The sequence below is a fragment of the Centrocercus urophasianus genome, unplaced genomic scaffold (genome assembly GCF_019232065.1).
Source record: "Centrocercus urophasianus isolate 14NV4802_14NV808 unplaced genomic scaffold, USGS_Curo_1.0 seq_30, whole genome shotgun sequence".
Classification (NCBI taxonomy): domain Eukaryota; kingdom Metazoa; phylum Chordata; class Aves; order Galliformes; family Phasianidae; genus Centrocercus; species Centrocercus urophasianus.
In genome coordinates this window covers 5,481,448-5,502,736 of record NW_024884867.1, presented here as the reverse complement: position 1 = coordinate 5,502,736, position 21,289 = coordinate 5,481,448, and the positions used below count along the sequence as shown (strand labels likewise).

At 55.1% G+C, this 21,289-nt stretch overlaps 1 protein-coding gene across 1 annotated transcript in view; it reads left to right on the top strand.

Moving 5' to 3' along the window:
• Positions 1-3,059: 3,059 nt before the first annotated feature.
• MYO18B (myosin XVIIIB) overlaps positions 3,060-21,289 on the top strand; it is a 43,297-nt gene continuing 25,067 nt past the window's right edge. The window contains exons 1-25 of the mRNA XM_042828906.1: positions 3,060-3,119; positions 3,561-3,716; positions 3,817-4,575; positions 4,720-4,786; positions 4,881-4,993; positions 5,163-5,339; positions 5,873-6,071; positions 6,238-6,380; positions 6,589-6,689; positions 6,785-6,848; positions 7,395-7,539; positions 10,345-10,515; positions 10,860-10,950; positions 11,682-11,874; positions 13,808-13,888; positions 14,152-14,299; positions 14,630-14,789; positions 15,697-15,880; positions 16,354-16,519; positions 16,993-17,102; positions 17,981-18,046; positions 18,767-18,895; positions 18,986-19,129; positions 19,888-19,977; positions 21,125-21,244. Of these exons, the coding sequence (XP_042684840.1) occupies positions 3,075-3,119; positions 3,561-3,716; positions 3,817-4,575; positions 4,720-4,786; positions 4,881-4,993; positions 5,163-5,339; positions 5,873-6,071; positions 6,238-6,380; positions 6,589-6,689; positions 6,785-6,848; positions 7,395-7,539; positions 10,345-10,515; positions 10,860-10,950; positions 11,682-11,874; positions 13,808-13,888; positions 14,152-14,299; positions 14,630-14,789; positions 15,697-15,880; positions 16,354-16,519; positions 16,993-17,102; positions 17,981-18,046; positions 18,767-18,895; positions 18,986-19,129; positions 19,888-19,977; positions 21,125-21,244 (3,822 nt within the window). The 5' untranslated portion in view covers positions 3,060-3,074. The remainder of the gene's footprint in view (positions 3,120-3,560; positions 3,717-3,816; positions 4,576-4,719; positions 4,787-4,880; positions 4,994-5,162; positions 5,340-5,872; positions 6,072-6,237; positions 6,381-6,588; positions 6,690-6,784; positions 6,849-7,394; positions 7,540-10,344; positions 10,516-10,859; positions 10,951-11,681; positions 11,875-13,807; positions 13,889-14,151; positions 14,300-14,629; positions 14,790-15,696; positions 15,881-16,353; positions 16,520-16,992; positions 17,103-17,980; positions 18,047-18,766; positions 18,896-18,985; positions 19,130-19,887; positions 19,978-21,124; positions 21,245-21,289) is intronic.

The following is a 21,289-nucleotide window of genomic DNA, read 5'->3' as shown; positions in this document are numbered from 1 at the left end:
TATTAATTTTAATATTTTAAAAAAAAAAAAAAAAAAAGAAAAAAAAAGAAAAAAATAAGGAAAATATCTAAAGTATATGGAGAACATATGTATATCCAAACATCTGAGGAATTCCGAGATGATCTACTTTTGTTTCCTGTTGATTTCTATCCGTGGTGTACATATCGTGTGGATCGAATACTGTTGTTAAATTGTATTTTTATTTTGTGTTAAACGAATCACCACAGACTCAGCTTTATTTTGTTTATGTAAAGGTCGCTCTGCTCTGTCGGTATAAAACCAAGAAGTCTATTTTAACAAAAAAAAAAAAAAAAAAAGAAAGAAAGAAAGAAAGAAAGCATTTTATATTATTTATTAAATACGCGTTCCTCCAACTTCTGACATTCCACAGCACTGCTCCGTGTGCACGGCTGGCTGCAGAGCAGCAGGGCCCTTTAGGCAGGAGCTGTCAGCTTTATTCTGTTTTTCACATCCAAGTCCGACTGCTTTCAGTGCCACCACCCTGCATGGCGTTGTCACTGAGCGCCACGACTGCAGAGCATCTCAGATATCCTTTCCAACCACCCCTCAGTCTGACTGGTAGCTGTAATTCCCCCTTTATCTCTCTGTTAATCTCTGCTGGGTTGAACCAGAACTGATGGCCTGAGAAGAGGCTGTTCGGATGGTGAAAAGGCTTATTAATTGCAAGGTTTAATGAGGGAGCCCGGAGAGACTGTAGGGCACTGGGGAAGGGGAGGTGAGCATCAGCTCAGAGCTGTTTGTGCTGTGCTGGGTCGGTGTTGGCGCAGAGCAGCGGAGCAGATCCTCAGTGCTGTTGGTGGCTGGGATGGGCAGCGGGCCGTGTGCTGGGAGCAGTGCTTTGGGACGGGGCTGAGAGCTGCATTTCTGTCTGTAGCAGAGCCGTCCTGCCCTGGCGAGGTACAGAAATAGCATCAGATAGCTCACCAACCAAAAATAAGCCCGGTTCCCATCGTGGGCTCCGCAGTTGGAGGAAGACGTTGAGGTGTTACAGTACGCGCTTTAGATTTCCACCCTGTGGTCATGCAGCTGTTTGGGGTTAAAAATGCCATCCTGGGGGTGATGTGTCGTTTTGGTGGGCAGCGTCAGGCCCCTGGACCCATTGCCTGCCGCGGCACGGAGCCAGGAGCTGTGCTGGGGCATCAGAGCCTGGCGTGGGGAGCTGGGCACATGCTGGAGCCGGGTGCTGTGGGGCTGCAGCTGTCAGCTCCCGGCTGCAAGGGGCGGCTGTTGGAAGGGGAGGGAGCTGGGAGCACAAGTGAGAGGGCAGCGAGTCTGAAAAACAGAATAAAGTGAGAGCGTCCTCCGAGAGGCGTTTCCATCAGCACTGTTCCAGTGCCTAAATTCAGTCCTTCCAACAAAGGAGCAGATGCACAGCGATAGCTACTAAAGAAATCCATTGAAGAGAACCCGTTTTCAATGTGTAATTTAATGGTGGGAAAAGCCAGTATCTGTAAATAACTTTAGATATTGTAACTATGAGGATCACGATTTGTTTTATGTACTTGGCTCTTTCATATTTATTGTGCAGAGGAGGTTCCCCCCCACCCCCCGGCCGTGTGCTCCGTGCCACGCCGCACTCGGTCCGTCCCGCCAGTATTTTTATTAAAGGATCATTTGGGGACAGCTAAGCTGCTTCTGTGTGTTGGTCAACTGCTCTCATACAACGAGAACCCCAATAAAAAACAAACGTCATTGGAGTGCATGTGCCGCGTGGTCCTTTCCTGTCCCGCAGCTCGCTGCGCTTCGCCCCAACGAGCGGCGTTGGGAAACCAATGGGCTTTGGAAGCACCCCCAGCAGATGGGATCACAGGGTCAGTTTCAGCTCTTGTTGGGGCCGGGGCTCTCTGTGCCACGGGGCACGGTGCTGGGCGCTGAGATGTGGGGATGCCTGGGGCACTGAGGTGGGTGGCGGGCTGTGGGGCTGCAGGCTGGGGAGCAGCAGGGCTCGGTGCAGCCCCGCAGGGTATTTTTAGCAGGGCCATGTGTCACCTCAGCTGCCACCGCAGTTGGGGGCGGAGGGGGAGGCGCAGGCAGTCCCACACCGCGCCGCCGCTGCCTCCTGCGCTCCCGGCTCGCTGGGGTCCCGGCGTGGGCCCGCTGCCCCCCGGCACCAAACGCAGGTACGGGTGATCCGTGGGGGTCTTTGGGGGTGTGGGGTTGGGCCGGGGGTCCGTTGGAACCTTCGGGCTGTGCTGCAGCCCGGGCTGGGCCCCTCGGCTATTTTTAGGTGGGAATGAAGAGCGATAGCGGCAGCACCGCTCCAGGGGTGGCTTCCAGCAGCACTCCGGGCTGGAGGCTGTGGGGAAATGGGGAAGGGGCTCCTGCCAGGCCCTCCGAGGGGGCAGTGGGACAGGACCCCCCCCCTTGGCAGCCCCAGTGTGGGGAACAGAGCCACACGGCTGTGGCCCAAGTGGGGCTCTGTCCTGCTCCCATCTTGGATGGCTGAGGTGCTGAGGCTGATCCCGAGCCTTCTTTGTGCTCTGCTCTGTGCCGTGGATTCCCCATGGGTCCACCTTGGCTGTGGGCGTGGGGTGGGCTGGGGGCTCTCTCTCTGTGGGGCCGCACTGTAGGGCCACGCTCCGGGCTGGTGTGGGGTCAGTTCTGGTTCCCCATGGTCTCTGGGGCAGGCGGCAGACAGGGCACGTGGCGCCCGGGGTCATTGCCCAAGAAGGCAAGTGGCATTCCTCCACCGGGCTCCCGCACTCCTGCCCTTTACTGTACAAGGCGATAGGGCCCCAGGGCTGCGGTCTGCACGGTGCGTGAATGATCCCAACAGGTGAGGCTGGGTTCAGCCCCAAGCGGGGCCAGGCACGGTTGCACCCGGTGCCACCAACGCCGCTGTGACGCTGCCACCGGGGCTGCACGTGGCCGTGCCCTCCGATGCTGTAAAACGACACGGCTCTTCCGTGGCCGCTCCTGCCCCGGTGCCAGCTGGGCTATGGGGTTCCTATAGGGTTCCTGTAGGGCCCCCGGTGGCGGCTGCTCCTCACTAACTCTCTCCTCTCTCTCCCCCTCACCCTCCGCTCTCAGTAAAGCTCCATCCCGGTTCCATCATGGCCATCTCCTCGCGCCTCGCGCTCTGGGAGCAGAAGGGAAGTGTTGGTCCTCGTGTCCCCATGTCCCCGTGCTGCACGTCCCCGCGCTCGCCTTGTCCCCAGGCCTTCCGAATGGGCATCACTTCTCAGCCTGAATTTACTGCTTTGAGCAATGTCTGTTGTTCGGGTCTCCCTGCAGGGTTGCTGCACAGGGCTGGGGCAGCACAGGGCTCTGCACGCTGCAAACAGCTCCATGCCCCGCAGTGCTGGAGCTGCCATGCCCTCAGCAGCACGTGGGGCTGTTCTTGCCGCTTGTCCTGCTGCTCTGCGCAGCCCCTCACCTGGTGCCAACCTGTTGCCCATGGCCTTGCTGCACGCTAAGTGATGCCCAAAAAACAAAGCTTGGCTCAGCTGTTGCACACAGCCGTGCTGCCAACATCCCTGCAGTGCTGCTGCGCTGCGCTGGGCTGTGCATTCCCATAATCCAACTTCTGCTTCTAACAGATCCGGGAGGAGGACCGGGGCCCACCACCATCTGCTCCCCCTCTACTCCTCTCCGTCATTCCTGGTGGGTTCATCAAGCAGCTCGTCCGTGAGACTGAGAAGGAGTCCAAGGAGGCGAGGCTGAAGAAGGCGGCCAAGGCCAGTGGGAAGGAGGAGGTGAGCAGCCATTGCACTGCACTGCAGGCGGCCAGGGCTGGCTGGGGCACTGCGTGTCCCACCTTGGCCTCGGGTCAGAGCATTCTCCTTCTCTTGGCAGCCTGTGGTGGAGGACAGTCCAGCCCAGAGCAGGGATTCCCCAGCTGCCAAAGGAACCGTGGTCAGTGTGGGGAAGTCTTTGCAGAACGGGCTGCAGGCAGGTGGGCAGGGGGGCAAGGGGACACCAACACACACAGCACTGCCCCCCGGGACGGCTGCGCCTAGCTCCGATCCCAGCAAAGCTCCCACGGAGGCACAGAGCCCTCGGTCAGAGGGTCCTCAGGCAGTAAAGCCACAGAGCCCTGAGAAGAAAAAAGGAGGAGAGGACAAGAGCCCCAAGGCTGCATGCCCTGGGGGGAGCCCCCCATCTGCAGCCCCAGCGATCAGCAAGGGCCCCCAGCACTGTGGCAAAGTGAAGGAGGGGGACTTGCCCAAGGGGAAGGGTCCAGAGGGCACCAAGAAGGAGAAGGGAGCAGCCCTGAGTGGCCAACAGTTCTCCAGCACAGCAAGCACCAAGAGGGAGCTGGGGCTGGGCAAGAAGGAGCTGGAGAAGATGAAGAAAGATGTTGGAGGTGGGAAGAAGGAGCCGAAGGAAATGAAAGAGCCTGCAAAAAGCACAAACAAGTCAGAGGGGGCCAAGAGGGAAGCAGGAGGCACTCGAGAAAAGCCTGAAGGTGTGGCAAAAGGAGTCGGGAAGGCAAAGGGAGAGCCTCGAGAAGGAAAAGAGGCACCGCAAGGAGGTGAAGAGGCACTGGCAGAGAGCAAAGCAGCACCTGGGGAGAGTAAAGAGGAGACAGGAGAGAGTGCAGACCAGGAGCAGGTAATGCCTGCAGCTGTCGCCCTGTGCACAGTGCTGTCCTGGTGTCATGCAGCTCTCCTGCCCTTGTGGCTGTGGCTGCAGGCAGTCCTTGTGGCTGTGGTGCTCCAATCCAGCTCCCTGCAGTGCTGCTCTCTCCTCCTGCAGGCTCCCAAGGATGTGTGGTACGAAGCGGATAAAGTGTGGCTCGTGCAGCAGGATGGCTTCGTGCTTGGTAAGCCCTCAACTCACCACACTGAGGGCCGGAGGGGCCTTTGGTGTGCCATGGCACGGCACTGTGTCAGTGGCTTATGGTTGCCATGTTGCAGCCACGCAGCTGAAACCTGATGTGGGGACACCAGAGCTGCCAGCGGGCAGAGTGCGGGTGCGCCGGGATGCAGATGGCAGCATCACTGAGGTGGATGAGGACAGCGTGCAGAGGGTGAGCCCACACTGGGTTCCAGCCTACCTGGGGCTGGCTCTGGGTTACGGGGTGTACTTGGTGGGACACGGCCTAGGGTGGCTGTGGACGTGGTGCCGGCAAAGAGAGGGTGATGGCACTGTGCTCTGCCCCACGGCTGCTCCCTGACAGCACCCATTGCCTCCTACAGACCAACCCTCCCCACCTGGACCTGGCTGAGGACCTGGCCATGCTCCTCAACCTCAATGAGTGCAGCGCCCTGAACACACTGCAGCATCGCTACCGCTCCCATCTCCCCTACACCTACGCCGGGCCTAGCCTGGTGGCCATCCGGCCCGGCCCCGATGCCAGCACCCATGCGGGGAAGGTAAGGGGTTGGGCGTGGGACCCTTCGTGGTACCCTGGGGTGAGCGGTTCTATGCTGGGAGGCGGACACCGCACCACCGAACCCACAGCGGGACATTGCGCAGGAGCTGGGAACTGCAGGCCGGCAGGTGGCACCGTGGGACCGCCGCAGTGGTCTGCGTGATGCTCGGGGCTGGGGATGCTTTGCGTAATGCTCGGGGCTGGCGGTGCTGTTGGTTGATGCTTGGGATCAGGGATGCAGGAGGATGCTCGGGGCTGGGCATGCTGCTGGGTGATGCTCAGGAATTGCGATGCTCGCATATGGGCGCTGCTCCCAGCCAAGTAGTTTTCCCGATTTCTGGGAGAAAATCACTGTATTGCTGTACCCGCCATGGGGGTGTTGGTGCTGGGGCAGGAGCGGGCTGGGGAACAGTGCCTGAGGTGCACTAGCATTCTCAGGGGTTTTCTGCAGCATTCCCACACTGTGAAACATCTCCAGTCTCTTTCCACGAGAACCCCTCTGATCACTCTTTGGGACTCCCCCCCGGCCCACAGGTGTCCAAGGGGAGGCGGGACAGCACAGCACCACACATCTGCTCGGTGGCACAGAGAGCCTACAGGACCCTGCTGGCCCAGAGGCGGGACCAGGCCATCGTGCCCATGGGGCACAGCGGTGCAGGGAAGACCACGAGCTGCCAGTTGGCCCTGGAGCACCTGGTTGGCATGGCAGGCAGTGTGGATGGCTCAGTCTCAGGTATGGGTTGGGTCTCAGGTAAGAGTTGGGGCTCAGGTAGGCTGTTGAGCAATCAGCAGCGCGAAGGCAGGTCTGGGTTTGGAGCTGTTGCATGGAGAGCGGAGGCGAGGGCAGGAGTGAGGCTTCCCAATGTACTGCTCAAGGGTTGCCCATGTTGGTTTTGCAGTGGAGAAGATCCAGGCAATGTTCACGGTGCTGGGAGCCTTTGGGGCAGTGAGCACAGAGCAGAACAGCAGCTCCACACGCTTCTCCATGATCCTCTCTCTGGATTTCAGTGCCGCTGGGCGCATCACCGCCGCTCACCTCCAGGTACCCCAAGGGCACTGCTACCTACTGAGCTCAGGGTCCCTGGGACCAACGCCATCCAAGTCCCTGCAGGGAGATCCCAGTCCCTCCCCAGCTCCTGGTGGTATCTCCCCATCTGTGGGTGCTGCTGTCTATTCTCTGTGTGCCCACACCATGCCCTGTGTGCTGGGGAATGGGGGCTGCCACTGATGCCCATCTCTGCTCTCTGCAGACCATGCTGCTGGAGAGGGGCCGTGTCGCCCAGCAGCCCCCTGGGGAGAGCAACTTTAACGTCTTTCCTATGATGCTGGCGGGCCTGGATGTGGCACAGAGGTGAGCAGCGTGCTCTGCATGGGGAAGTTGGGAAGTGGCGTGGTCTCCATGGCACAGAGCAGGGCTCAGATCTCGCCTTCCTAAACTCCTTGTAGGACCACGTTGCACTTGCACCACATGGCTGAGAGCAACGCCTTTGGAATCAAGCCCTTCTCAAAGGTAAGGAGCACTGATGGAGCCCTGTGCCTCTCCAACCTGTGGCTGAGCCCTGATATTGCACCATGGCAGTGGCTCTGGGGCTGAGTGTTTCCTTTGGAGAGTGCAGAATGCAATTTTAGAGGCTAAAAGCACCACATTTGATATCCAGCAGCAGCTCCCTATTAGTCTGAGCCCTTCACAAAGGTTAGGCAGATCGCCAATGAGCCCAAGTGCTGGGATGAATCGCAGCAATTTGCAGTTACATCACCAGTGAGTGAATTCAGTATTCAATCTTCATTAAGGAGCTCCAGTGCCAGTCTGGAGCCACACAAGTTGGCTGCTGCAGCGCTGAGGGCACGGCGAGGCCTCGAGCTCCACTGGTGCCACAGATTTGAGCTGAGGGAATAGTTGTGATATTCTGTGTCAGAAGCACCAGGCTCTCCATGCAGAGATGCTCCCGTTGTTCCATGTCTCTTTCTGTGTCCCCTCATCGTCCCCCTCCTGCCTGCCCAGCTGTACTCCCCCATCCTTTTGGGTGCCCCATATATCCTCCCTCTCTCCCTGCAGCCCGAGGAGAAGCAGAAGGCGAGCGCAGCGTTTGCAAAGCTGCAAGCAGCCATGGGTGTGCTGGGCATCACAGCAGAGGAGCAGGTGGCCGTGTGGAGAGTGCTGGCTGGCATCCACCACCTGGGAGCCGCGGGGGCCTGCCGAGGTAAGGGCTGTCCCCTCCTTCCTCCACAGCCACTGGCAGTGCAGTGGGCAGGGCTGGGTGCTGCTTTCTGGAGGTGAGCTGCCATGGGACCTCGTGGCACCAGTCGTGGCGTCATCACTTGAGTGCCTCATACAGTGCCTGAGCTACACGAGAACGGTTCCAGATGAGAACTGTAGTTATGAAGGCTTTGTTAATACAAGCATACAGAGATTGCCATATCCCTTGTGAATTATGTTAAGCGGTGTGCTAACCCGTCTGGGAGAGAGCCCCGTTGATTTACACCCTTCAATTTATGAGGGCTGTGTAAAGGCTGCTATAAACTCAGCACAGACATCCATAAATGTCTCCGCAATGTGTCATAACACATCTCGTGGTAATTTAAGCCATTAATCATCTATTAATTATTTTAAAAAGATAAATGCTGTCGTCACTTAGAGAGCATTCTCCTTCCCCTTCCCTCTGACGCTCCGTCTCCCCATTTCCCTTCTCCCCTTTTATATGGTAGAGTGTCACAAAGAAGCTTTTGGTAAAACCAAAGCCCTTCTGCCTTAAGAGCTTCCAGGACAGCAGGATTTGGAGATGTGTCTCCTTCTTGGTGCCTGCCATCAGCTGGGCCTGAATGCTTTGTTAGCATTTTCAATCCATTCTTGTAATTACCTGAGCCGATTTGCTCTGATTTACATTGGGACTGCCTGCATGTCACTCGGGAGTCAGGCGAGGGCTGCATTCACAAAGCTTTGGAGCACTTCTCGTGGTGTGAAGAGCAATGTGAAGTGTTGTGCTGGGGCTCCGGAGCTGCGTATGGGATTAGCAATCAGAGCATGTCTCAGCAGCACTCGCTCCGCTATCGATTCCCCCATCGTGTGTCAACCAAAGGGGAGAAATGAAAGGAAATACGGATAAAAAATGGATCAAAGCCGGATGGAGCAAAAGTCTCGGCGGGGGCGATGACTCTTTTAATGTGGTTAAACCTGTCTCCTGATCGCCATCTCTTCCCTTCCCTCTCATGCCCTTTGAAGATCTGCGCTCAGCATCCTCTCACCGAGGGCAGCCCCTCCTCCGCACGGTGCATTCCGAGTCCCTTCCCTGCGCTTTGCTCCCTCTGCTGATTGCCGTCGTCTCGTCACAAAGCTTCTTGCCCAGGAATGAAGCAGGAGGGAACAGCACCATCTCCCCCTGGCTGGGAGCGGAAAATGCATTTGTGGCGAGAAAAACACCGAGAAGAAAAGGCTGAATTTCAAAGCCAAGGTGTCAGCAATTCCCCTTTGCTTTTGAAATGCGTCGAAGCGGCTCTTTTTATGAGAAACAAGCCGACATCCAGAGGCCGGCAGGGCACCTTAGGTACCCATTCACCTAAAAGAGCTTTCGGTCCCCTTTGTGCGCCGCGGACCGCGGTGTATTTTCATTTCTTCATCAGCTCTCTAACCGGGAAGGAGGGCTCGGGCACAGCCGGGGTCGGCACTCAGCTCCCTCTCCAGTGCTGCTTTGGATGAAGCTGCAGTGCTGCAGGGGGAGGGTGGCATTGCCAGGGTTCTGCTCTTCCTTGTGGTTTTGGCTTCCTTCAGGATGCATATAGGCGTTGCATTAGAAACACAGGTGCAGGGTATCTGTGCAATGTGGGGTCTGCCTTGTGCAGCAGGACCCAGGGCTCTGCACAGTGCTCTGGATCCCCTGTCCTGGTGGCTGAGAGCAGAGCAGGGACGTCTGGTTTTGTTACACCAGCTCTGCTGCTTCGCCCTGCTGGGAAGGGAAGCACTGCTCTGCTGCCTGGTGTCGTTCATCACAATGATCCCTGGAAAAGATTGCATTAGGGCTGGCCTCTGCATCCTGCCCATTTTTCTCTCTGTTAAAGCCTTCTGCTCTTCAGCACTCGGGTTTCCTGCTGCAGGGAGAAGCACCTGGGGAATATTTTCAGGATTTTGTCCTTCTTTTTTCTTCTCTTTCCTGCTCCAAGCAGGCTGTCTCTGTGCCCCTCGAGTTATGGCACTATCTGTTCAGTGCTCTGACATCTTTATTACAAACAGCTGGGGAAACGCAGCCAGAGTGGCAGATTTCTTTAATCATGCTATTACACAGCTCTCCCCATTGTTATATATAGGCTTCAACATGTCATACATCAGCCAGCCGGTCAGTGGAGAATAGACCGGAGGATTTAGAGCAGGACAAATAGATTACCCCATCCAGCCGGGAGGATCCTCCTCTCCCCCTCAGGTGGTAATCCCATCAGCACCCCACTGGGCTGCTTGCTGCCGTGTTTGCTGGTTGCAAGGCATTCAGCCCAGCTGCAATCTGCCCTAAACTGCTCAGCCCTCCCTGGTCAGAGCAGTGGGGAACACACTGTGATGTGTTGGTCAGAGATGTTTCATTCCCAACCAAAAATTATGCCAAGTGATGACCCAAATGGGTCAAATCGATCCAGGGAAGGGAGGAAAAGCTTTTCAGATTTGTTGGAGATGTTACAGAGGCAGGGAGTGAGAGAAGCGCCCGACCACGTCCACCGTAATTGAAAATTAAAGCAGCAGCCTATAGAGAAGGGCATAAAGCTGAGCACCATGGCAATGAAAGGAATTGGAAAGCAGCTCTCTGCTGGCTTGCAGAGCACGTGGGGCTGCAACACCCGAGAGCATCGGCTGCAAAACCCCTCCAAGCTCAGCAGTGTTCTTCATGCTCCTAATGCAGAGCAGGTGCTGGGGGCTGCGGTGCTGTGCAGGATGCCCTTGATGGAATCCCTGCTGCAGGACCGCCACCCCCCTCCATCCCATGTGCTGTCTCTGTGTGTGTTTGATGCCCTGCCTCCCTTCGCAGTGGGCCGAAAGCAGTTCATGCGCTTTGAGTGGGCGACGCACGCTGCTGAGGTGCTGGGCTGTGAGCTGGAGGAGCTCAGCACCGCCGTCTTCAAGCACCACCTGAAGCAGATCCTGGCACAGGCGGCTGCACGGAGCGGCGGGAGGCCCTCTGAAGAGGAGGGACCCTCAGGTACCCAGCACTCCCTTCTCCCTTTCCTCATGGAGTTCCTATTTCCACATGGGATATTTCTATTTCCATGTGGGAATGCGATAGAGCCCTGATTACCACCTGGAAAAGAGACCTGGGCATGAAGGAGTGCAGGTGATGCCTCTTGGAAGATCAGCGATGGGGCCCTCCCTAGAAATGGGGAGGGAAAGAAGAAAGAAATGCTATGGGGGCAGCAGGGTGGGCTTCTGCTGTGCCCCATAGCCTAACCTGGGGCACGTGTACAAAGCATGGGGCACTGGAGGGGCTGTGAGCACACAGGTGGCTGTGCACAGGCAGGGAGCATTACTTTGCTCCTCTCTCTGCAGGGCAGAAGATGACAGGTGTGGAGTGTGTGGAGGGAATGGCTTCAGGTCTCTACGAAGAGCTTTTTGCTGCACTCGTCTCCATGATCAACAGGTATGGGGCCAGCATTGCGTCCTGCAGAGCTCGGTGATGGGTGAGATATCGCAGGCTGGAGCTGGGGTTAGTGGTGTGCAGGGAGCCCACAGGGAGCCATGCAGCTGCTGTGTGGTCACAAGTGGGGATCGAAATGTTGCGAAGCATCCCTCCCCTGCCCACCTCCGTCTGGAAAAATGGGAGGGAGGGGCATCCCTTGTACTGAAATGACCCATTCAGTTAAATGGAATGCTTGACACGGGGGTGAGGATCAGACCCCAAACAATTCACTTCTCTCAATTCAGATGTGCAGCCCAATGTGTACAAGTCAGCATCCACATGAAACCCAGTACTCAGAAACACTCTGTGTTGTTCCAGCGGGTCTATTTTTACCTGCGGCTGAATATTTTCATTTTAATTCCTAGCAACCGCATTCCAAAGTGAAATCGGTGATGGTACTCTAAGACCTTGCAGAAGATTCTCTTGAATAGCAGCACTAAATCATGCTGTACCCTACTCCCTTTAAAGCTAGCGTTGCTTTGCTTGACTTTATTCCCCACACCGACCCATCACCACCTATCAAAGCTTTGCAGTGGTGGCTGGAGAGAAATGCCATGCTGCTGTGCAGTCCATGTGCCGGTAGCGATGGCAATGGCTCTAAACACCCAGGGTGCCAGGAAGGGACGCAGGCAGGGGGAGGCTGGAAGCTAGCAGAGGGTCGGTGTCACCCCACGCTGTGTGCCCTTCCCCAGGTCCTTCTCATCCCAGCACCTCTCCATCGCCTCCATTGCGGTGGTGGACACCCCTGGCTTCCACAACCCACGGCACCAGGGGGGGCAGCGGGCAGCCACGTTTGAGGAGCTGTGCCACAACTACGTGCATGAGCGGCTGCAGGGGCTCTTCTACGAGAGAACCTTTGTCTCGGAGATGGAGAGGTACAAAGAGGTGAGCGTGGGCGCAGGGGGCTGCCTTGGGCACATGCAGTGCCTGTGAGCTGCTGCGATGAAAGGGACGGCGCTTCGGGGCTGTGATGGAGGAGTGCTGCAGGAACACAGGGTCTGCAGGCCCTTCCTCCTTCTGCCCCCAGCAGTGTCCTCGTGGGCATTTGTGAGGCCACGGGGTGACTATTAGGTAACCATCATGGGAACATGGAGGGACATTTGAATGGCCATGGAGAGGTTGTGGGGAGGAGATGGTGCGGCCATGGAGGGCTCATGTCTTGACCTTGAGAAGATCACAGAGGGGAAATGGGTTGACTGTAAGGTGACCATAAGGGGATCACAGGGTGGAACATTCAGAAACCACGAGGCAACCGTGAAGGGACCAAAGTGAGAACATTGAATGACCGTAAAAGGATCATGGTCATGGTGTGACCATGAGGTGATTGTGGAGATACCACAGGGTAAAACAGGGGGATGCAGGGAGTAATAGGCATCAAAGAAGTGAGTATGGGGCAGCCATTCTAGGGCCATGTGCTGACCACCTGATGAATGTGTGAAAACCATGTTGTGACCATTGGGTGACTATGAAGGAACCATGGTGTGAACAAGGAATCACGCGTGAAGGGATCACAGGGTGGACAACTGACTGGCAGTGAAGTCAGTATGAAGGGATTTATTGGGTAACCACGAATGGACCACAGGGAGAACGTGAGGGGACCAAAGGCTGAACACGGCATAACCATGCAGGGGCCATAGAGTAGCCATGTGAGAACGAGGGTGAGCACGACGTTGAGGATACTTGGCAATAAATTCAGAGCCTTCAGCAGTTAATTAAAAATCTTCAGCAAGCAGACATTCTGATTAGGGAAGGCTGTTTCTCCTAGTTGAACAGGACATCTGGTGCCCAAAAGCAGGCTCTCAGCATTCCTTTGGGGAGGTACCATGTACCCTGCTATGGTTGATAATAGTCACCACAAAAATTAAAAATTCCTGGTTCTAATTCCTAATCAAAAACTTAATCAACATCCATGTTTTCTGTAAATAAGTTCTTAACCAAACATAGGGCCTGGCCTACTTAACATATGATATACTTCCAAAGCCACGGATAGGGCCCTGGGAAGCCTGATGTGTTGGGGGGCAACCAACCCATGGCAGGGAGTTGGAACTGGGTGGGCTTTAAGATCCCCTCCAATGAAAGCCATTCTATGATTTGTGAGGCATCTCCTCCCAGCTGAGGTGCTCTGCACCCTTCTGGTGGTGCAGCTGGGCTTTTCCTAAATTAGCTCAGGTGTTGAATAATAGAGAACAGAAAGGAAAATGATAAATTATCGCAGAAATAAACTGCTGGAAAATCTACTGGCAAAAATGAACTTATTAAACTTGCAGAAGTAACTTTAATACCTTCAGCTCTGGAAAAATGGTTGAATTCCCACGGCTTAATATTCACACAGCGCTTGTCTCCAGTAAGTATAGATGTGCCCTTCAGTAGTGATGAATATGCAGCTACCAGCCGAGCATGAAATGAAGGAGCTTGGTGGGATCACCATGCCTTGTGCCAGTGCTGCCCTGCCCCAAACATGGGGCTTTCTGCTGCCACCCCCTGAGCCCCAGAAACGCCACAGGGTGCTGGAAACACGAGAACTGCTGGCCCCGCCAACCTGAAAAAGAAAGGGAACATGAATGGCTGCTCTGCCCGCCAGCTGCACGTTAATAATTGATTGTTTCCTCGGTGCTCTCTTGTTCGGTCCTGTTATTATCATATCCATCATTTATGCAGCTTGTCTGACACTCACCGAGTGCTGTGGAGCCCTTGGAGCGTGCTGCTCTGCACCCACAGAAGTGTCCCTGGTGGCAGCTCTGCTCCATCTCCCTCCCCGTGTGCACACACCTGCGGTCGGACTCCTGACTGAAGTGAGCTTTTAAATAATGTTTTCCAGGAAAATGTTGAGGTGTCTTTTGATCTTCCAGAGCGCTCTCCACTGGTTACGCTGTCCATCGTTGACCTGAACCCCTCGCAGGTAACCGGGCCTGGTGGCCACTGGGGGAATTGGTCGCTCTGCCTGGAGCATCTTTCCTCTGCTCGGAGGGTTGCAGAGGCCGTGCTGCCTCGTTGTGTGCAGTGCATGTGGCATGAGTTACCAGGGGCACACAGCTGGGCAGAGGTTTCCTTTCTTCTCAGCTTAGAGCAAAGATGCTGGGAAGTGGGGCATGCTGGCTGCAGCTCCTGGCCACCCCCCGTCCCTTTCCTGGTGACCCAAGAGACACCTCCACTCTTTGACAGCCACAGGTGCTGCCCAGCAGCCTGGGGGCCGACCGCAGGGGGCTGCTGTGGATCCTGGATGAGGAGGTGCTGATCCCAAGCTCTGGAGATGGTGCTGCTTTTGACCGCCTCTGCTCTTACTTTGCCCCAAAAGGATCTGACCAGGATGGTGAGTTGGGCATCTCCCCACACTCCAGCTGCATTGCTTCTGGAATCACCATTTAGCTATGGAAACCCTCCAGAAAATTAACTATTTCACTTTCCTTCTTGGGCAATCCTCTTCTGCTAAGAAACGCAGAGCTGGGTTCTCTCCCATCAGTGAAAACAGTGTGGGTTCCCCATGCACCATCACTGTACTGTGCCTGGAGAGCATGGTCTGAAATGCTCTGCTAGGTGCATGCCATCTCCTGGCCCTGCTGGCAGTGGTAGCCCCATGGGAACCTGATGGTGACCCCCTTGGGGTGCAGTTGACCCCCTCATGGCACTGTTGCTGTTGCAGGGGCCGGCTGTGTGCGCAAGTGTGAGCAGGCACTGCACTTTGAGATCCCACACCAGCTAGGCACCGACCCCGTGCGCTATGACCTGGCAGGCTGGGTGAGCAAGGCCAAGCTCAACCTGTCTGCAGAGAACGCCAGTCAGCTGCTGCAGCAATCTCAGCTGTGAGTATGGGGCATGTGCTTGTGGCTGCTCCATGGGAGAGGGATGAGATGGGGAAGGAAGCAAGGAAAAAGCCAGGAAAAAAGCTGCTCTTGGTCCAGCTTTGTTGGAATATTTAGAATTTAGTAAGGTAGGGCAGCAAAGCCAAATGATTTGATGCATAGCCACCCAGCCCCAGCTGATGAGCAGCTAGATGTGCATGGTTTGATTATGGTGGATGCTCAACAGGGAGCTGGTGGATAATGCCATCCCATCCAAGCCATCCCATAATACTCCCCATCAAAATTACCTGAAGCAGTAGAGCTGTGTCTAACCCTAACCCTAACCCAATGCAAAGAAATTCAGTGGAATGCAACACAATAAAATGCAGTGGAATTCAATGCAATCCAGTGATGTGAAATGAAATCAAATGCAGTGCAACGTCATGTCATCCTAAGCCTAACTGTAACCCTGCTGCAGGGGAGGCAACGTGGGGAGAATGCTGGGTGCTGCTGTCCCACAGCTGGAAGGGCCCTGCAATGTCCTTGGCTCTGCAGCATCGCAGTGCAGAGGCAGTGAGGCACCCATGTAGCAGCACTTCTCTTTCCCCTGCTGCATCCAGCAACCTTGTAAACTACTGGAGCTGAAACACAAACACGCTGGTACAGATGCCTCTGCACACACCATGATTTTAACCTTCTGCTTAAGCCCTGCCGGCTCATTTTGTTCTGGGCTTTGGTTCAGGGAAATTCTAACAGCGACAAGCAGCGGGGTTCTCGATGCAGAGAGAAGCCAGGAGCTGTGGGGCAGCACTGCATGAGCACCAGTGCTGGATTTGGCACTGACCTCGGGCTGCAGGTTGCTGGCAGCAAAGTGCCTCCGTGCTGCCCCCACTGCGTACCCAGCACCTCACTCTTTTCTTGCCCACAGGAATGCACTGCAGGAGCTGGCAATGCTGCGCCGCGGGGTGCCGCGGGTCTGCCGTGCTGTGGCGGGGCTGGAAGGGTGCTCACAGGCGGCCCTGCAGCGCAATGCCTGCATCAGAAAGGTCTTCGCCAGCAACTTGGCAGCAGTCAGGAGGAGATCGGTGTGCGCCCAGCTCAAGCTGCAGGCGGTGAGTGCAGAGGCAGGAGCAGGGCTGTGCGTGGCTCCTCTCGGCTGGGGATGCTGCGCTGGCTGCAGGTGGCCGCTGCAGCTCAGGGAGAGCATCGCAAGGAAACAAGTCTCAAAGCAGATTACATGCACACCTTGCTGTGCTGATGGTTAATCCTCTTAAGCATGCTGGCCCTCCGTACTGGCTGTGCGCCAGCCTCCTGTTGCTCACGCTGTAGTGGGGTGCTTGGGCTCCCAGCAGACCCAGCAGCCAGCTTCGTGCATGTTCTGGCTCCCCTCAGCCCAGTGGAATCATAGAACCACAGAATTTTTTGAGATAGAAGTGACCTTTAAAGGCCACCTACATCTACAACTCGACTAGGTGCTCAGAGCCCTGTTTCCAGAGACATGGCATTTGGGAACAGAAAACCTGGGGCTTTGGGAGGAAGTCTTGCTTGGTTACCTCCAGTCCCACTGACCTCTTCTTTCCCCTAGGACGCTCTCACCAGCCTCCTGTGGCGCTCTCAGCTGCACTTTGTGCACTCCCTGGTTCCTGGGACAGCGGTGGAGAAAGCAGACCCGCCGCTGCTGGATGTGCCGGCCCTGCGAGCCCAGCTGGGGGGCAGCCAGCTTCTGGATGCCCTGCGACTGCACCGCATTGGTATGCACTGCCCCCTGCAGCCCCTGCTTAGCCCTCCACGCTTTGCTCATGTCCTGCCTCTCACTGGACCTGCTTCACCACATTGCCAGTGCTTTCAGGGATTTTTGAGAGGTCTCTTCACTGCTGGTGGCTCAGCTTGAGCACAATGAGTGCAGTGCCCCGTGCTCCCTATGCAGACCCATGCATGACTTTGTTCCTGCACCCTGTGGGGTCACAAAAGGCCGAAGCAGGGGGCTGGGGACATTTCCTGCATTGCGCAGTGTGCCATCTTATCCAGCCGCCTCGAGCGCACTTTTCGTTCCCTTCCTGCTGCTTCTGTTTTGCCATCATTTTGCTCAGCTCCCCCAGCCCCCCCAACTGCATCCCACTTTGCTGCATGCCCCAGCAGCCCCTGCCCTGCTCCCTCCCTTCCCAGCAATACAAACCTCACCGCCAGCTCATGCATCCTGCCCAGAGGTGTCTGTTGTCCCCAGGGTACGCGGACCACCTGCTCCTGACCCACTTCCGACGGCGCTTCCAGGTGCTGGCTCCAGCTGTCATGAAGAAGTGCACATCTGCCTACGAGGTGCCAGATGAGAGCAAGGTACGTCCTGACTGAGAGCACTATCTTGGGCTCTGCCCGTGCCCATGCTCAGCACAGTCAGGGCTCTCTCTGCAATTAGGAGCTATTACCGGAGCTCTTCAAAGGAGCTCTTGGTCTTGTCCTGGGGCAGGGGGCAGCTCCTTCCGGGCTCAGCCATTCATTACATTCAGCGCTGTTATTGTCATGGCTGCCCCTGGGGCTGTGGGGTCAATGCCTAAAGCTCTGCTGAGCCTCTCCTGGCAGCAGTGGGTGATGTGCTCTGCTCTCAGCCCCGGAGTTTCTCCCCCTTAAGGCTGTGTTTTTGCAAAGGCTGTAATCACTCCTAGCGTGGGCTGCGTTTTCCAAGGTTATTGCACCATGGAGAGGACTTGGAGAAACCAGCCTGGAAATGAAGCCTATTACTGCTTCTTTTTAATACTTAAGAGCAAAGAGCTTTGGAAACCCTGCTAGGTTAGGGCTGGGAGTGTCCCAAAATATGTGAAGCTGAGGACGAAGCAGAATCACACCCCAGGGACCTAATGTAGGTCAAAGAGCATGAATTTCCCAGGGCTGGGCATCACCTGGGCTGGCACCAAAGGAACGAAGGCCAGGATCTCCCAGTTGAACAGGTTTTATAATAAATCAGTAGCAAGGCTGGGGAGTCATCCGCATGCCTGGAATGAGATGTGGGTAAGCCGGAGAGCTGAGGGGAGATCAATCAAAGACGGACATATGCCCTGTTGTGCAAACTGCCAGAGTGCATGCACGTTCAGTAAAGACCTCGGGATTTAATGAGACAAGTCTGACAGTCAGAAAAGGTCAACATTGTCATTAAAGAAGGCAGAGGGGACTCACAGCAGCGCATGAGCTGGGAGCCGCAATGCATTCCCTCCCTGCAGGCAATCGAGGAGCTCTTCCACGCGCTGGATCTGGAGAAGAAAAGTGTGGCCATAGGACGCAGCCAGGTACAAAGGCATCACCCTGGGTTACAGTGTGCCTCGTCCTGAAACCCAACCCAGCCACCTCCCACGTCCCATAGAAGCAATGGGGCTCAGGGAGCTTGATCTCTTTGAGAAGGGGTGAAACCTGCCAGACCGGGCAGCAGTTGTCCCAGCAACAGAATATGAACTTAAAGTTGATAATCTCAAAGGAAAATTAATTTCATATGCATGCTTGCCTTCAGCTCTCAGAGTCTATAAAGAAAGAATTCATGAAATGGTTCTGTGGAGTGAAATAACTTTCTTTTATCCCGCGCAGTGCAGTTTGCAATTATCTCTTCTATGAAACCCTTGTACTTAATCAATAGTGCGATAGCAGCTGCAGTCACATCTTGTTATATGGCACTTGGTTTTGCCATCACTTTGAGTATTGATTTTGCACTAGCTTCTAAAACTCGCTGGCTTGTGAAGTTAATACAGACCTTAATGAGACAATCAAGTAGGTGGTGGAGCAATCATAACATTATCTCAAGAAAGCGATCTTCCCTGGGATTGTTCTTTGATTCAGTTTGGCTTCTTTGAAATGCAACTCTTGGGGTGTACCTGTGGGTTCAGGAGTGTCATTCATTATTACTGAAGCTGCATTATGCAGATGGTGCATGCGGTTCGGATGTGACCGGGGCAGCTCTGTGCTCAGAGCCAGGGTTGTTCTGCTCCCGGGGTGCACATCGCTCTCTCCTTGCATAGGTGTTCCTGAAGGCAGGTGTTCTCACCAGGCTGGAGAAGCAGCGTGACAAGCTGATAGCTCAGAAACTGATCCTCCTCCAGGCAGCCTGTAAGGGTTTCCTCAGCCGTCAGAAGTTCAAGAGGCTGAAGGTACCCATCCCATGGGTCGGCATGCCCTGAGTCCACCAAGATATGTGCTTGGGCTGCTGCACAGGGTCAGGGATGCTGTGATACCTGCAGGTACAACGCCTTGCTGTCCGCTGCATCCAGAAGAACGTGGTGGTCTTCCAGGCGGTCCGGCACTGGCCCTGGTGGCAGCTGCTGAGCCGTGTGCGGCCCTTGCTCAGCATTAACCTGGCAGAGGAACAGCTGCGAGTAAAAGAGGTAAATTCCATGGGAGGGGATGGGATGGGATGGGATGGGATGAGTTGGGACAGGATGGGCTGGGATGGGATGGGACAGGATGAGATGAGATGCTTTAGGAGCTCTGCCTTGTCCTCCCTGAGAGGTCGTTGGTGCTAGACCTGCTGAGCTGAGCCTCTTGGGATGATGGGTGAGCTGAGCACCCAAACAGCCTTGTTGCAGGGAATTTTTCTCTGTGCTGTTGCCAGAGCTGTGCTTCCATCCAGGCCAGAACTGATGATGGGTATTTACTGGCCTGGGAATGTCACATTTCACCCAACCCCTTGGAGCTGGAACTAGGTGATCTTTAAGGTCCCTTCCAACTTAATCCATTCTTTGATTTGTCATGCTATGAGACCTCTGTTAAATTCATAGTCCATATTCCCCAACATCCCATTCGTGTTTTTGCCTTAGGGATGTCCTAACAAGATGTTTCCAGGCTGGCTCAAATAAAACAAACACTGCCCAATCTCCATTCCGTCATTCCTTTTGAGACTGCCTCTGTACATATGAGGATGTGCTCTGTACATAGACCAAAGCTGACATTCCCTCCAATGGAATTCATGTCAGGAGCTGGAGTCCCAGCAATTTGCAGTGAGCAGCCTTCAAAGCTGTCTGCTAGATTTTCTTAATAAGGCAGCTGTGTCTCTCCCACTTATTTTTAAAAGAAAACAAGACCATCATAAGCAAACTGAGGATGCCAGAGCTCTCACTGTGTGTTTTCCTGCAATCTTACCTAGAAGGAGCTGGCGGCACTCAGAAAGAAGCTGGAGAGATCGGAGCAGTCGTGCAGTGAGCTCAGGCAGAACACTGAGAAGCTGGAGAGCAAGGTAGGGCATGAAATAGCCCTCTGCTCACTCATGTCAAAGTTATGCCCTATCAGGATAAGCGTGGCCACAGAGGAAAGGTGTTGGATGTTGTGCACTGGTGGCCTTTGGGACTGGTGTCACCACACTGACAGGGTGACCGTGTGGATGCTGTCCCTTCTGCTGGCAAAAGGCAATTGTTAGAACAGGAAATGGCACATAGTTGTTTCATGTTCCCACTATGCTCTCCAAGCAGCTGTCTTGGTGACTTCTGCAAGCACCTTGAGTGGCTTTGTTTAATGGGACCAATGCTAATAATGAGGGAAAGAGCATGGCAGGATCATCCCGCTCACTGCTGTGGCTCAGCCCTGATCCGCTTTGGATTTGCTCGTTTCTCTGATCTCAGGTGCAACACTCTGCTTAGCTAGCTGTGCCAGTACCCTCACCGAGCACCCTCTTCTTCAGGGGGAAGTGACTGCTGATTATTTTGCTGTAGCTCTGCACTTTAGAAATGCAATTGCGCTCCTGAGGCTGGGGACCACCACGAGAGGCTAATGCTTTATGACAGACCTAGAAAACACCAGCTCCCCAGGGGAAGTAAGCCTATTGTGCTTACTTACCCAAATTAAAGTTGCTGGACCTCTGGAGAGCTTTTATAGCATGTCTGCAGATTGAAGTGCCTTAAAATGCTGCTGGATGCAGGAACAGGAGTTTTGAAGCCTGCGTGCTGCCTGCTGGCCTGGCTAATGCTGCCCCTCGTAAGGATAGTCCTGCAGAGCTGGATTAGCAGGGCAGGCTGTGTTTGCATTTGTAGAAAGTGCAATCAATCTAACAGATTAATAACACCCTTTTATTCATGTGCTTTTTTTGCTTCAAAGGAAATTTCACCCCTAATCAGCTAGAAAAGTGCAGGAATCTGGTGAGCCCTGCAGGCAGCGCAATGCAGGCAGTGCAGTGCAAACAGCACTTCGCTGCAGGGAGACATGTGAGCACACTGCTGCAGCCACACGCTTTGCTGGTGGTTGCTCTTTCCTTGGCACTGCTGTTGGGTTCATGCAAGGCAGTGTACATGCTCCCTACCAAAGGGCAGGCAGCAGTCAGCTGGGATACAATGGGTCTGTGTGTGCTCACGTGCGTGGCAGTGCCCAGCCTGACACTGCATTGCCCCCAGATCATCGACCTGACGATGGAGCTGTCAGATGAGAGGCACAAAGGTGACGTTGCCTGCCAGGTGCTGGATGGGGAGAGGGCAGAGAGGCTGCGGGGCACTCGGGAGCTGCAGGAGCTGCAGGTAGGAGAGCCCGGACAGAGTCTCACTGTGCCTGAGTGCCCCAGC